Source organism: Haliotis rufescens, unplaced genomic scaffold (assembly GCF_023055435.1).
Source record: "Haliotis rufescens isolate VD_foot unplaced genomic scaffold, xgHalRufe1.0.p SCAF_11, whole genome shotgun sequence".
In the NCBI taxonomy this organism is placed as follows: Eukaryota; Metazoa; Mollusca; class Gastropoda; order Lepetellida; family Haliotidae; genus Haliotis; species Haliotis rufescens.
Genome location: NW_025963791.1, coordinates 32448463 through 32464729, shown reverse-complemented (window position 1 = coordinate 32464729; position 16267 = coordinate 32448463). Strand labels below are relative to the sequence as shown.

General features: G+C 40.7%; 1 protein-coding gene across 1 annotated transcript; it reads right to left on the bottom strand.

The window, feature by feature from the left end:
- Window positions 1–2122: 2122 nt before the first annotated feature.
- Window positions 2123–8723, bottom strand: LOC124132517 (toll-like receptor 4). The gene is made up of 2 exons (XM_046496459.2): window positions 8623–8723; window positions 2123–5831 (listed from the first exon to the last, which is right to left on the bottom strand). The coding sequence occupies exon 2, from the start codon at window positions 5755–5757 to the stop codon at window positions 3286–3288; it is 2472 nt and encodes an 823-aa protein (XP_046352415.2). The 5' UTR covers window positions 5758–5831; window positions 8623–8723; the 3' UTR covers window positions 2123–3285.
- Window positions 8724–16267: the final 7544 nt, after the last annotated feature.

The following is a 16267-nucleotide window of genomic DNA, read 5'->3' as shown; positions in this document are numbered from 1 at the left end:
CTTTGGCGAGTCGCAATACCCACTTGGTCAGAGACGAGCCTGGCTTTTCAGCTGTTCATTGTCGCTGACAGCACACACGCTCAGAGGTCGGTTTATTTATAGAAATACATTGACGACACACATAAACTGTGTGCAGAATATTTTTGGATTTAGAGCTCACTTGAACAACAGCTCACAGCTCGCCTGCATTCATTCCTCACCACTCGCCCCTTTCCGTAACCTGTTTGTTTGTTTGTTTGTTGTTTAACGCCGCACTCAGCAATATTCCAGCTATATGACGGCGGTCTGTAAATAATCGAGCCTGGACCAGACAATCCAGTGATTGATATCATGAGCATCGATCCACGCAATTGGTATCGATGTCATGCACCAACCAAGTCAGCGAGCCTGACCACCCGATCCCGTTAGTCGCCTTTTACGACAAGCATAAAGTGCAAGAATTGGTAACGAATGGCCTGCATTGTTTAATCTAAAGGGTTTTTCTCAACGATTAATTATAAAAAAATAAATTATTGTATACAATATTTATCAAAATTTGGATCAATGTATCCGTAAACAAAGTAACATTTAAATTCAATCGATATAGCTAACGCCTGATACCAGCACCATGTAAAACAAACAACCTTCCTGACATGCATTTGAGAGTTTTGTAATGATATATCGACACACAAAGCTTGAAAGGGGTCGTTGGGTAGCCTAGGGTAGCCAGGGTTAACTAAAGCTGACAATTCTGATTCGTATACCCCAAATGTGTACAATGTGTAAAGGGGGGCACGGGTGACCTTGTCGTCTAAGGCGCCGCGATTTGTGTGCTGAGTTGCGTCCCTTGGGCACGCCAGAAACCTATGATTGTGGGTTCGAATCCCGGTTCGCCCCGATTATGTTTCTAGGTTTTGTCAGCACCATACCCGTGCTCGTTGGTTTCACCGAAGTGGTAAATGTCTGAGACCTGCATCACTTCGGGCTTTCCTCCCACATTAAGCTGACACGCCGTGATATAATTGGAATAATGTTAAAACCGGTGTTAAACCCAAGTCACTCACTCACTCACTCAATCAATGTGTAAAGTCAATTTTTCCCGTACTCCGTCATAATATTTCTGGAATATTGCTCATTGATGTGATAATCTCACAACCTCTTTAACTCAAGGCGGAGTTCAAAATTAACACATGGCCGTGTTAAGGCATGTCGCATGTGCTTTAGTATACTTGGTGTCGATATACGTCTGTGATGGTGACTCGGTGATGAAAATTCATGTCGTACATCTTCCGTTGGGTAATTATTAACTATTCAATGTTGCAATTTATCCTTTTTTAGGTACATACAATAATATCGATCGGTTGTGAAATTTTAATGACTCATAATCAGTTTGAAATGAAATACAATTTCATAACAGCGACGAAAATGCTTCGATATAAGAAAGTAAACACATGACAATTGGATTTGACATAAACAAATGTAATGGTTACAAGTCTAAAACACTTATGTTGTGAGATACGCAATAATATGATGCATGTAATATCGCATTTTATACCTGTATCAAATGCATCACCATCGAATAACCATTTCTTGTTTGTTTTATTTTTAGCCACCATTAGGCATGAGGGTGAGGTGAGTTTTTGTTTTACGCCGCTTTTAGCACTATTCTAGCGATATCAAGGCGGGGGACACCAGAAATGGGCTTCACACATTGTACCCATGTCGGGAATCGAACCCGGGTCTTCGGCGTGACGAGCGAACGCTTTAACCACTGGGCTACCCGACTGCCCCCCATATAATGCATGAGTGAATACATTCTTTTGTCGGGAAGTAGCATGCAACTAACACAAATACAAGAAATAGTTATATACAACAGTTGTGTATATCAAACATCGAGACCGCCTCTGTGGTCTAGTGGTAGAGCGTCCGCCCGGAGAGCGGAAGGTCCGGGGTTCGATCCCCGGCCGCGTCATACCAAAAGACGTTAAAAGGTGGTACTTGTTGTTACCCTGTCTGGCGCTCGGCATTAAGGGGCTAAAACAAGGACTGGTCGGCTCGGAGCCAGTATACTGTGTCTGAGTGGGGTATTCATGTTAAACTGCGGCATGGTATCTCAGTGAGCTAGCACTATAAATCGGCATCAGCCCTGACTAGTACAAGCAGCCACACAAACACACACACGTACATGCACGTCGTCGCTATATAAGTGCAATAATCTTGGACGCGACGTTTAACCCCAATTCACCTCACCTCACCTATCAAACATCGAAGTACATGGTGAATCTTTACATGCACATAATTCAAACTTCACATGGTACAACTAGAACTAGCCTTCCCAACAATCTATTGCTGATTGTAAGTGGTGACTAAACTAAATCCTATGGTCAGGATCCTTGACTTGGCGGAGGCACGGTAGGCCCATAGCCAAAGTCGCCGTAATTTGCTGTGCACATTTGCGTCCTTTGGGCACTCCAGAAACCTATGATAGTCGGTTCGTATCCCGGTTCCCGTGCTCGTGGGTTTCACCAAAGTGGAAAACGTCTAAGACCTGCATCACCTCGGGTTTTCCCCCACATTAAGCTGACACACGATGATATAGCTGGAATACTGTTTAAAGCGACATTAAACCCAACTCACTCACACAGTTCTTGACTTGACTGAACATCCGTCATGTAATGCCGAGGGCCTGGGCGGGGCTCATTCTTTCAGCCCGTTGTTTTCCTGCCAACATTTACAGGTCACAAACAAAACACCCGCATGAACATAATTGATTAAACCTGCTCATAGTGACTCGTATAGCCAATTCAAGCAAACGTCAAGTACATATATATCGTGGCGTTGTCATCTATTTCTTACATATATATAATACACTGTATAATTCCACAAATTAAACTCATAAAGTTAACACACAAGAGCATACTAAACTCCAATCATTGTTACATGTATCACGGCGTAATCATATATTGATATAAAATCTATATACTGCATTGTATATACACTATAATATTTCACAAATGTACAAAGGTAACATTCAAGAGTATAAACAAATCTAATCACTGACAAGAGGTTCCCCAATATAAGGTACATACTTATATAGCACCTTTTCACAAAGGAAATTCCAAAGTACGCTTAATAGTTGTTACACTTAGCTGAATATGCTACAACTGTGACTCAGTGCATGGTCTGGTTGACTTTGTTTCCCATGACATTTTGAGGATATTAGATGATTTCCGCTTCTGTGTGTGCCTGCTATATCTGCACGTGCACTCAATAAACAATAATGTAAATAGTACCATATCCGTTCCATTATTCCTTGAGGGAATCAATGAGTCTTCTCCAGAACATGTCTTTCTGCCCTTCCAATGGATATTCTAAATAAGAATCCGATTGTATATGATACAATATTTCAACTGGAATTTTGTTTGTCGGAATGTGCTCCATCATCACAATCAGCAACACATCCCTACCTGTAGACACACTCTCCATGTGAGCCATCAGAAGCTCATGGACACACCAGTGGCTCTTTAAGAACTCTCTTGACAAGATAACCAGCGTTCGTTTGCTGGTTTTGACAGCTTTGATGATGTTATGAGCTATAGGACGGCCAGGGGTGAAGTCCCTTTGATGGAAGTTCAGTCTCATGTCTGACTCATCCTCTAGCTTCACCAGGAGCTCATTGACAACAAAATCACGGTCTTCTTCTGCGAAGGAAACAAAGGCATCGAACACAAACTCATGGCTTGATGGGCCCTCTGTACTGTATCTGTGTCTTGCTGCATAGTATACATATCTTAACTTCCAACGAAATCTATACAGAAGTGAACACGCTAACAAACCGAGACAAACAAATGCAACTGACGAGATACCAATAAAGAACCCGGAATAATTATAGCATGATATCTCTAGTTCTCTCAAAACTTCCTCAAGATTATCAAGTTTCACAGTTTGATCGTCCTCATGAACACAGTCATACTCTGAAAGGTTTCCAAATGATATTTTCCCGTTTAAAGTTGATGTTTTCATCCAAGATAGAAACAGCAGGTTATGGCACGTACAGGCAATAGGGTTCTGAGATAAGTCCACTGTTATATTATGGTCATTCGAGATTTCATCAAGGTTTGCGCGGAAGCTTTGCGCTAACCATTGTATTTGATTCTTTGAACATCGTAGAAGTTGGAGGTTTTTCATATGAGTGATGTCAAATGACAAATTTTCAATGCTATTCCTCGAAAGGTCTAGCTTGGTCAATGATGATAAATCCGTAAAGACTCTAGTTGACAATTTAGTTATGAAGTTTTCTGACATAATCAATATCTGAAGTTGATCCAAGTGGCTGAATATGTTCCCATTTGTTCCTTTGGCTAAAACAACCCCCAAGAGATTACGTGAAATGTCAAGATATTTTAGATTTTGAAACGACTGAAAGAAAACCGAACTGACATCATTTGCAATGTTTCTTGAAATGTCTAAATGTTCAAGTTTTTCAAATCCAGAAATACTGCCGATCCATTTTGTGAAAAGATTCCTTGAAATATCAATTTTTTTAATGCTATTGTTGCTTACACTAACATTGAGGATGTGGGCATAAATTTGTGAAGATGTAAACGTTACTTTCGTTAGGTTGTGGGGTATACTGATTTTGGCGGCATTATGTTGGGCCTCAGATGAATATTGCGATGAATGTTCATCAGGCGCATATACATAATCTAACATTTTACAACCATCACATGGTGCCATTTGCATAAGCTCCGATGTGTGTGGAAATGGCATAATCGGGCTGTATGGGCCACCTAAGTGAACCTCTTCTAACCCTGTTAAAGATGCAATAGACCCGATGTAAGTATTATATTGAAACCTGTTTCCCCTCATAAATACCCTTTTAAGTGACTTCGGAAAGAATGTAAGGGCAGTGGCATTGAAAATAATCACGCTGTTGTTCTCCGCGTGCAGTTCAGTAAGACTGGTGTTTTGGAGATTTTTGCAAAATTTATCGTCAATTTTAACACAAAGGGCATATGATGGAACTACTTCATTAATAATTAATTTCTCAAGTGACGGAGATATCCCTTGTGTTGCATTTGTGACACCTTCAAACCGTAGGTAATAGTTTTTCGAAAGATCTAAAATCTTAACTTTCCGTTGGAGAGCAAATGCCCCTTGCTCAACTGAATTTACGTTGCATTTGACTACCTCGATATGGTCAAGAAATAGTAAGTATCTAAATGTAGCATTACTTATAGAGTTAATGTTGCACGCGTTACTGCTACTACTTACTGTTAGTCTTTTAAGATTTCTTAGTTTGGAAAACCCCTTACCAAATATCTGATTTCTCAGACCATCAATCCACAACCATTTGAGAGATTCAAGCTTCTCTATTGCTTCAACTGGGTACTTTGTTATATCATCAGGTGAATCCATATTGTTATCATTGATTTTCAAGATGACTAGATGTGTCAGATTTTGAAACACGGACGATGGAAATGTTGTTTTTGTGTATCTTAGGTTATTTTGTCTTAAATCTAAAATCTTTAAATAAGTGAGGTTTTTAAAAGTCGTTTCCTTGAGTTTGCCCAAATTGTTTCCACAAAATCGCAACACACTCGTCAAATGTGGGATCGATGAAGGGATTTCTGTCAAGTTGTTATTCATACAATCTGCTGTAATGTTTCCATTCACAGAAAAACACTTGCAAGGTCGGCAGTCAAGAGACTCCAAAACCACACCCGGAGAAGCAAACATTGTAATCAATATCATCAACACCTTGGTCAATAGATCCATGATTGAACCAGTGTTAAGTTTCAATTGAAATATTTGCTAATAATCGTCAGCATGTTAGAGAAGAAACTGGACAACTGAAAAGAAAGAAAAAGAGGTGATTAATGTTAATGTAAATAACCACATTTGACGATTCCACTTTAAATTAACAAAAGATTAATTATTCAAAATGTTTGTTTACAGGTCAAATGTTAAAAAATATTAATAGGCATCCGCTCCCTGGAAGCATGAACAATGTATATATTTAATATCTCATAATGTTTAGGTTTATAGGCATATACTCCAAACATAACGACACAAGTTAGCTAAGTAACTACAATATCAAATGCATTTTTGGAATAGTTGCAATTACCAGAATCAGAAAGGTGAGGTGAAAGTGGGGTTAACGTTCAAAATAACTGCACTTTTATCGTGATGTGCATACATGCTGTGCATTGCGCCTTGTACTAGCCCTCACTAACCCACTAACATTATACTGCACTAATCAGTCGTTGTTTTATCCCATTAATGCCGAGCGCCAGGCAGGAAAACAAAAACTACCATATTTTATCTTGTTTGGCATGACACGGTCATGTGACCTACTTTCCGCTTTCACGGCAGACATTTCCCATGTCAAAAGGGAGACGAGAAAATGTGAGAATACTTCTCAACTAACAATTAACTTCAGACAGGTTATTTCCAAAAGTATCGAAATGTACACGTGAGTGTCCATAACCACAGCATTGCAACAGAGGATCATCAACAGATCCCACTTTGCGCGCTCTATTTATCAGCAGCCTTTAAAAGGATCACACAACCGTCCGTCGTCGGCTGGCAACAAGAATTGGACTATCGGGGTGGCACGACTTATTTTGGGTTAAATATGGGGCGATTCAAGATTCAGCCTTGGGTTTTCTGCTTTCAGTCTCGAAATTCTGTCCATAAGTAACATTCCATAAATAATATGTGTTCGTTGAACCATCACAAACAACTGATGATTGCAACAAACGAAAATATGCATCATGCATATCAAGGCTGGGATGACAGCTAACCGTGTTAATTTAAATAAAAGCAAAGCTGAATGCTTCACTATAGGATCAAATGTGCATCTGGACTTTCTGCCAAAAGAGGCAATTATGAAGTTTCTGCCTGAGTGAAGGGGGCACAGGTGGCCCAGTCGTCTAAGGCGCCGTCATTCGCTGTGTAGAGTTGGGTCCTTTGGGCACGCCAGGAACCTATGATCGTGGGTTCGAATCCCAGTTCGCCCCGATTATGTTTCTAGGTTTGCAAGCACTAGACCCGTGCTCGTTGGTTTCATCGAAGTGGTAAACGTCTGAAACCCGCATCACGTCGGGCTTTCCTCCCACATTAGGCTGACAAGCCACGATTTAACTTGAATACTGTTGAAAACGGCGTCAAAACACACCTCACTCGCTCACTCACTGTTTCTGTGAGACTCCTTGGAGTTATCTTTCAATCAAGCATTTCACTTGAAGAATGCGTCAGCAAATCAATCTTGAAATCTTGCTTCGTTCACATTCGCATAATCAAAAAAATCCGTTGCATGCTGGACAGGCAGACAACCAAACCTCTCAAAACGAGATCACAATTTATTCACTCTTTATCAACATTTCTGGGTCACTGCTGACCAACAGCAATTCGTTGTGAATCACAAAATCCGTCACACTGAACATATCTCACCCGTTTCACAATCCCTTCACTGGCGCAGACTACTATTTGTGGCACATACGTCTATACTTGATGATAAAGCATAAGATTATCTCTGAAACTCACACTGTGGAGTCTGCTGGCTCAGCCGAGCACCAGAACCATAACGGGACACATTTCCTAGGAGAGAAGCCTCAACTAAATGGCAATCGCGTCACTTGCATCTTTCAAGAGAGCACACACGACACAACTCTTCAATAATGCTTTCTGCTTGAAAGTTATATCATCGCATTTAACTCTAATGCACATCGGTTGACGTGTGGACACAGGGTGCCATGATCACCTTGTTTCGTACCCCCCCCCCCCCCCCCCCCCCCTTTCTGTGTACATATTGCACACATTGTTAGCGCAATTGAGTACCAAACGATATAAAAATCAATTAATATCATTATCATATGCATTGCACGATGGTAGCTAATGTGTTCAAACATACAATACGTATACAAAATCGGGATATTAGCAAAGACAGAAAGTGGCTTGGATATATTCTTTTCAGACTACCTCTATTCAGCAGCAATGTCGGTCGAATGATTCCATTGTTATCATTAATAAAATAAAAGGTGGTATTCCCCAGTATTCCGGCCTCAGTAGAAAGTGTTTTTTGCTCAACCTTTTATTTCCATTGATATTGTTTTAAAAATAAAGATTCGAGTACATCCATATACAAATTGTGGAATATCACATACATACACATTTACAAACTACATATGTATATATTTCAAATAATACTTTTATAAGAAAAACAAAAAATACAATACAATAATATCACCAGTAATGCTTTTCCCTTGTATTCAAAAAGTTTCTTTATTTATTCGATATATAATAAGATTTCTGTACATACACTCACAATTCACAAACCAACAAGATGCGACACTGCGTCATAGTATTGGTATTTGGATTTCTGATTTGTAGCCAGAAGTCGCTTCTCTCTTTCAAGAGCGTGTTCCAAATTCCGATACCGCTTCTTTTTTGGCGGTTCACCCCTAGCATAAAATCTTGAGATGCCCCCCTAATCCCCCTATTGTTTGACCAATTAGTACGCCTGGGCGATTTTACTACTAAGACAAAAGGTGCCGGACAAGTAGGATGCCCCCGTATGAACCGCAACTGTACTTCCGGAGAGGAAGGTTTTAATGCATGTAAAGGTTGAGCAAAACTTACCAATGACACGTTTTTTGGGTCTATTTGTGATCCAAATGAATAGTTGTTCTGCTGCCACAGCGACACACGCTGCTAGGGTGGACATCGTATGTTGGTGCTAGTAATCCTCTCACGTTAAGTATCAAGTTCAGACAGGTGCAAGCCAATCAAAAGTCAGCACGCCATCTATAACAACGCATTGTACTTCCTTATCGTTATTTTACCTGGTCGATTTAAATTTTAGATGGACAGATTAAACTTCTCTGTCATCGAGATATATTTCCTCCAACTAACGATTGCTAGATAACAAGCTTATAAGGAAACCCTGTGCGTTTGTTCAATAGATTATTGTAGAACGCCTTGTCGATAGTTAGACTCTTACAGAGACAAGTTATAGTTATCCATGTTACACCGGCGTATGTTATACTCGCAATGCATGTCATCGTGCCCCAGTTGCGAAGATCGATGCTCATGATTTCAGTCACTGGGTTGTCTGATCCAGACGCGAATATTTACAGCCCGCCGTCATATAGCGGACAACAAACAAACAAACCCGTAGCTGTGTGTTTAAAACGCTAGCATTGACGCAGTGGTAATAATTATGCATTATGCAGCATTTAGCTACAAACCATTGTTGTAATGTTTAGTGACCGAATACAAGTTTGGATGCAGTATTGCGGAAAATTCGATTTTACTCTGCGTTTTGTAAAATGTCATTGCATCAGTTCTTCCACTGATAAATCACCAATACATATGTACATTTATATAAGGTATCCACATATACGGTACCCGTCAACGCTCCATGTCCGACATGTGAAACGGGAAAATTGGAAATAAGATTTAAAAAATGATATTTACAGTGATGGATATATCTGTGATATTGTTACGCAGTCAGTAGCCTCAGATTGCTTTTGATTGAACATATCAACTCAAGTCCAAAATTCTTGAGTGTGCGAAAGCAACAGGATGGCCAGGAATACCACGAGTAAATAACTATTGAAGCAGCATCGGGACAAAGCAATGTCATTGTATGCACACCAGAATATTCGCGACCAGCTCCGGTGACTGAAATCATTTGCGCAATGCGCCTGATTGGCTTACTGTCAACATTCGTCAGGCACCTTTGAATGAACCCTCCGTTCCAACAATAGACATTGTAGACCAGACATTGCAAATGAACGTCTCCATTAATATTGTTATCCTTAAATTACCTGCAGTTGTCACTGATGATCCACAAATTGGGCTCACAAAATGAAATCCCTGATGTTAGCCTCGAAGATTTTGAGTTTCCTTTCGATTCTGACCCCTCTTCTGTCAATGATCTTTCTGATGATCCGTTGTATATTTTGTCATTTAATGATCAAAGCTGTGATTTACCGATTGAGAAACGGAGGCCAATTAAATAATGTAACCAATCATTTCCACAGAATGACTTTGATATGTAAATGACATTATTTTTGTTAAAAGTCAAAACATCAAAAATCAATTTGGAAAAAACGGAAAACAAATTGTAGGACAACAAAAGAAACAAATCTCAATCAAATTCCTGATTCTCCGAAAGCAAAGTTAAACATTTAAACAGAAAGGAAGAGAAAGTGAGACAAGAAAAAATAATTTTATAAAACAAAATAAGTTTTTTAAAACTGAAGCTGAAGTTTTAAAGGCAATTAAATGCAACCAATGCCATTGGTGTAAAAGGACCCACCATGGAGTCCATTGAAAGATTTCGGAAACAGTTGTGGTCTATACCCAGCAACTGTTACCTCGAGGAACCATGGGTAGAGGATTACAAAGATATTGTACATGACAAAAAAAAGGTCACCATTGATGTGTTTAATTTCACCTGATTGCCTGAAAAATGGAATAAAAAAAAGTCCAAGTCTAATACGGCGCCAGGTGGCCAAACACCGGCACTTCACTGTTTAAATTCTCTTTTGGATACAGGGGATGTTCTGCTTTGGTTGTGAAAAGGTTGAACAATACTTCTCCAAAAGAAAGGTGATTGACTGATCCCAAAACCTTTCGCCCTATTACTGTCTTGTCTGAACACTCAAATAAAATATGTACAGGGTGTCTTACATATCCTGTGCTTCCAATGATATTTACATGGAGCATAAAAGAGCCGAAAAGGGATGTTGCGGTTGTTAGGATCAAGTGTTAATTACAAAATGGTCTTTGAAGAGGCTAAAACTTACCTCTGTAACCTCTCAATGTGTTGGATAGACTACAGAGAAGCTTATGATTCTGTACCCCATGAATGGTCTTTAAAGTCACTGGACTCCCTGAGCACAGATCCTCAACAACTCTTACTCACCTCCTATATATGATGACCTTGAACTTCTTGGCGAAGGGTAAATCAAACCGAAAAAACAGATTCTCCATTTCGAGTCCTTTTCTAATAATATTGACATAAATGCAACATTCTTCATCTGAAACCTGGAAAGGTAGAAGAGAGAGGATCGGTCAGCTTACTTTGGAGAGTAGTTGTTGACCATAAGTACATACTTAGAGATTCCGCGACCGGTAAAGACAAACTCAAGAATACCCATATCGAATACTAACTTCGGATAGAATGCAAATGTAAACTAAAGAAAATATGGAGTTGAGAGCTGAACGCTCGCAATAAAGTCAAAGCCACAAATTCTTATGCTGTACACGTCCTTTCGTATTCTCAATCGCTTATATACTAAACAACAAAAGTTCCTGTGACATTGAATAAGATTTAATGCAAAGTTATGTTTTTTACCAAATCTGAAACAATTTCGGTTTGCAACAGACAAAAGACTCCTGTAAGTGTTCAAACGGTATCATTTGTCATACTGACTTTAGAAAATGCGTGATTTAATATAAAAAAAACATGAACACACCAAAATGTCAATTTACAAATCAATAACCTGTGTGTCCACCTCTAGTTGCGATGCAAGCAACACATCTTCGTCTCATTGAATTGGGGGCGGTCGGGTAGCCTAGTGGTTAAAGCGTTCGCTCATCCCGCCGGTGACCCGGGTTCGATTCCCGACATGGGTACAATGTGTGAAGCCCTTTTCGGGTGTCCCCCGCCGTGACATTGCTGGAATATTGCTAAAAGCGGCGTAAAACCATACTCACTCACTCACTCTCATGGAATGGAATGGACCAGGCGTCGCACAAAGTCCTGTGGGATATCTGTCCATATCTGCTGGAGCATGTTTCGAAATTCCTGGAGTGTCTGTGGAACAAGTGGTTGACGTCATAGGCGCCGATCCATCTCGTCCCACATGTGCTTGATTGGTGAGAGATCAGGGGAGCGAGCCGGCCAGGGGGTGACATTTATGTTGTTTTGTTGAAGAGAATCCTGAACAAGTCGAGCAATATGAGGCCGGGCGTTGTCATGTTGAAAGGTAACGCCTGGGCCATGACGACGCAAAAACGGTAGAACAATCTCGTAGAATGATCTCGTCGCGGTAGCGCTGTCCATTGAGATTTCCCTCTACCACTATCAAACGGCTCCTCTGTCTTGCTGTAATCCTACCCATACCATAACGCTGCCGCCCCCGAACCGATCTTCTTCAATGACACAATGATTGACGTAACGTTCACCTCGACGTCGGTTCATTCGAATCCGCGGAGGTGAAAACGAGACTCGTCAGTGAATAGAACTTGTCCCCACTGCATGGCCGTCCAGCGTAGACGCTGTCTGCACCACTGAAGACGTGCTTGCCGGTGGTTTCCTGTCAAAATGGGACGTCTGGCTGGTCTTCTGGCGACAGTCCCTGCACATCTGAGGCGGCGACGTACGGTTTGTGAAGATATTCGCCGAAGGCCAGGGATGCTTCTTGCAGTCACTGTTGCTGGCTGGAATCGATTTCTTAGGTGTGTTGTTTGAGTCCAGTTATCTTGTTGATTAGATTATTGGTTACTCGTGGCCTGCCACTCCGAATATAGTCGCTGACTGCATTCGTCTGTTGCCAACGTTGCCATAAACACCAAATGGTGTTTCTGTGGACGCTAAATTGTCTTGCAACATCACGTTGACTCGATCCTGCTTCAAGCATACCAATGGCTCGCAGACGCTCATTTTCGGACAAGCGTGGCATTTCGTAATGTTGAATAATTGGGTAATTTTGTTGTTTTTCTGAGTGGTTGTTGTCAGCACGATGCTAAACAATGCATGTGGAATCCCGTTAACGCACATGTTTTTTATGCCCATTCTTGGGTAATGAAATGCATGGGGCTTGCATAAAAGTCAACTTTTGCATGGAATGCATGCTTTTCTGTAGCAGTTGATTCCATACATGTACTACAATATTGAAAACCAAACTTTACTTGTTTTAAAAAAACACTAAAATATTGGTGTCACAGAAACTTTTGTTGTTGAGTATTTTTCTCCAGTTGATCGCGAGTACCAGACACTATACAATGTTGACGACGAGGTACTCGCAGCAGATCAAATGGAAAAAAATCAGCAATCTTATCAAATTGATCAATATTTTATAAAACCTGTTAATAGAAAGTGCTGGCCATTTAACACACAATACGTAATTTTTCAGGACATTCCCCAAGTCCAGTAAACAAGTAAATATTCTTTTGCGAAAACGGAGAAAGATTTTATTTCGCTCAACTATCACCTAGTTTTCTTTTAACTGCGGTACACCTTGTGGAGAATGGACTTCTACTGGGTCATGGTGGGTTGTTTCCAATGCCACATTTTGCATGTGTAGGTCAGGGGCCAAAATTATCCGGCTGTGTTACATTGTGAAAAGAATAAGGGATCCAGATCGACGTATTCGTATTAATTGTATGAGCCACACGGAGTCGGCAAACACTTCCTCCTATCTTTAAATGAGATGTCAATCGTCCCAGTAGGACTTTCAGCGTCTGGTGTAAACCTGATGTCATCTATTCGGCGTGTTTCTGTTGTGTCTGTGTCACTGACATCCCCCAACTCTTCAGCTCCCGACATCTCACAGTCCGATACCAATGCCTGGTCAATGAACTCACAGTGTTGTCTGTACATCTGCATCTCAATCTCTTCAAGCTTTGTGTCAGCATGGGTACCAATCACGTTTTTGAACATTTCTTGCTTTGGTTGTTCACATATATACAGTTGCGTTTCAACAATTGCTGATACCTGCCATGCAAAGGCTTCCAGGATGTCAGTCAGCACCTGTAGTATTATCCTGCTGGGTGTGATGATGATTGAAGTTGATAAATATAGCCGAAAGCGAGGGTGTCACCTTTCCAAAACCTGAACCTGTTTTACGTTTCCGTCTTCGAGTCTCTTTTTAAAGTTCACTTTATTGTTTTGTTTGTTTGTTGTTTAACGCCGCACTCAGCAATACGCCAGCTTTATGACGGCGGTCTGTGAATAATCGAGTCTGAACCAGAAAATCCAGTGATTGACATCATGAACATCGATCCACGCAATTTGGATCGATGACATGCATCAACTAAGTCAGTGAGCCTGACCACCCGATCCCGTTAATCGCCTCTTACGACAAGCATAGTCGGCTTTTACGGCAAGTATGGGTTGCTGAAGACCTATTCTATCCCGGATCTTCACGGGTCTAAGTTCACTTTAGATGAAATAAAGCATATGCGCTCGGTGGTAAGTGATTAAGGAAGTGATAGTATATAGTTTATAGAATCATTACCAGCCAGACGGAGATGTAGATGTGTGTTGTAAATCCATCAGTAGCCCTCAGCAGTTACATACAGGAGCTGACCGCCTCCGTGGTCTTGTGGTAGAGCGTCAGCCCGGAGAGCGGAAGGTCCGGGGTTCGATCCCCGGCCGCGTCATACCAAAAGACGTTAAAAGATGGTACTTGTTGTTACCCTGTCTGGCGCTCGGCATTAAGGGGCTAAAACAAGGACTGGTCGGCTCGGAGTCAGTATACTGTGTCTGAGTGGGGTATTCATGTTAAACTGCGGCATGGTATCTCAGTGAGCTAGCACTAAAAATCGGCATCAGTCCGGACTAGTACAAGCTGCCACACACACACACATACACGTGCATGCACGTCGCTATATAAGTGCAATAATCTTGGACGCGACGTTAAACTCAATTTCACCTCACCTCACATACAGGAGCTCATGACAAACGACGGCTGAAAGGGTTCACGGTTATCGCAACTACCCAGCGCACTATTGCATACCGATTTTGTTTCATAACTGTATCCAGGGAGGTAACCAATACCAATAATGCTTTGCTTGAAATGAAACACAAGTGGTAAATGAATCCGATCTGTAGTTTATTGTTCACAATGTGCACCAAGCACACTTAACGCTATGACAGACCTACCATAGAGACTTACGATATTTTTTAACATGTGTATCACGTGAAATTGTGCCAATGTTCATGATCATTGTGGGGAAGGATAGGTTTCCGGAATTCCATACTCGCAATCTAAAGAGAATCGGATTGGCAGACTCGATGAAATGGCTGCTTGCTTGTTATGAAGTGCTTCTCAGGCTTCCTGATACTGATATGCAAGGATCGTTGAACAGGCTGTCGTGACAGAGCGCAAAATACGCAAAATGTTACAAATTTCTTCTTCAGGGTTTATATCACATAAGAGCATATTACACCGCCTAATAGGATCACTCCCCTCATCCAGCTATAACTTCTGCAACAAATAACAAGACAGTGTGTAAGATATGCTGACAAATGAAGGAACTCGAAATTCAACATATCTTTGAGGTAATGCAAATGTTTATAAGTCATGCAAAGAGATTTTGGTAACACTTTAAAGTTAATATACTAGTCTCTCTTTTGTCTGTTGTACATTTGTTTTGTTATCTATACACTTATTTTCTTTACTGTTTTCCCTGTACATGTGTATATGATTTACTGTACAAGCTTTTGTAAATACCATGGAGAGGGACTTCTAAGTTGGATAACTTGTTCCCAATCCATTTCAATCTGAATAAAATATGTTTAAACTAAATTAAGGAACACAATAAATGTGTTAAACGTAAAATCAGATTCTGTCTCTTCAGAAGGCCCATTCATTTCATGCTGGTTTTCTCCAAATCGTAACGACTCTTCTTTTCTCGGGTCGTTCTCCATGGAGCGTACCCATGGTGTGCTTCTGTTTGGTAGCATGTACCAAGGTATGCTCATGGCGTCCGTCTCATTCTGTGATGGCAATGTACAGTTCGGTTTCTAATCTGGAACCAGGAATAGCCTCTCGTCTGATTTCTGCGAATAATATCAAACATCCCTGTGATTAACTTTAAGATTATTCCTCACTGGTTGCATACATTACCTACATACAAGTGACTGCCTTTGGCTCAGTGAGTAAAGTACAATTATGCTATTATGACTGTTGTTGTTCCTCATTGCATATATGACGTTCCCTATCAAACCTAATTATTTGGATCAGGATCTATGAATGGTTAAACTTGACGTTAAAGATATATTTATCAATTCTTTTGATGGGTTGTTTCGGAAACGTCGCCAAAATCTGGGAATCATGCATGTCATTTCCTACTGCACATTTGATCATGTGTAAAATGAATACGACATCACCACGATAAACCTGAACCATTTCCAGAGTTGGTAAATATATATCAAACACGCCAATATCGGGTTAGAGTTGTTTTTAGTTGTGACTGGTCAATGCGTAGTTTAGCACTCAGCATTATTCCAGCTACATTTATATGACGGCGGTCTGTAAATAATCGA

Excerpts from the sequence above, each read along its gene's own strand:
- LOC124132517 (XM_046496459.2), bottom strand. The coding sequence starts at position 5,757 with ATGGATCTATTGACCAAGGTGTTGATGATATTGATTACAATGTTTGCT.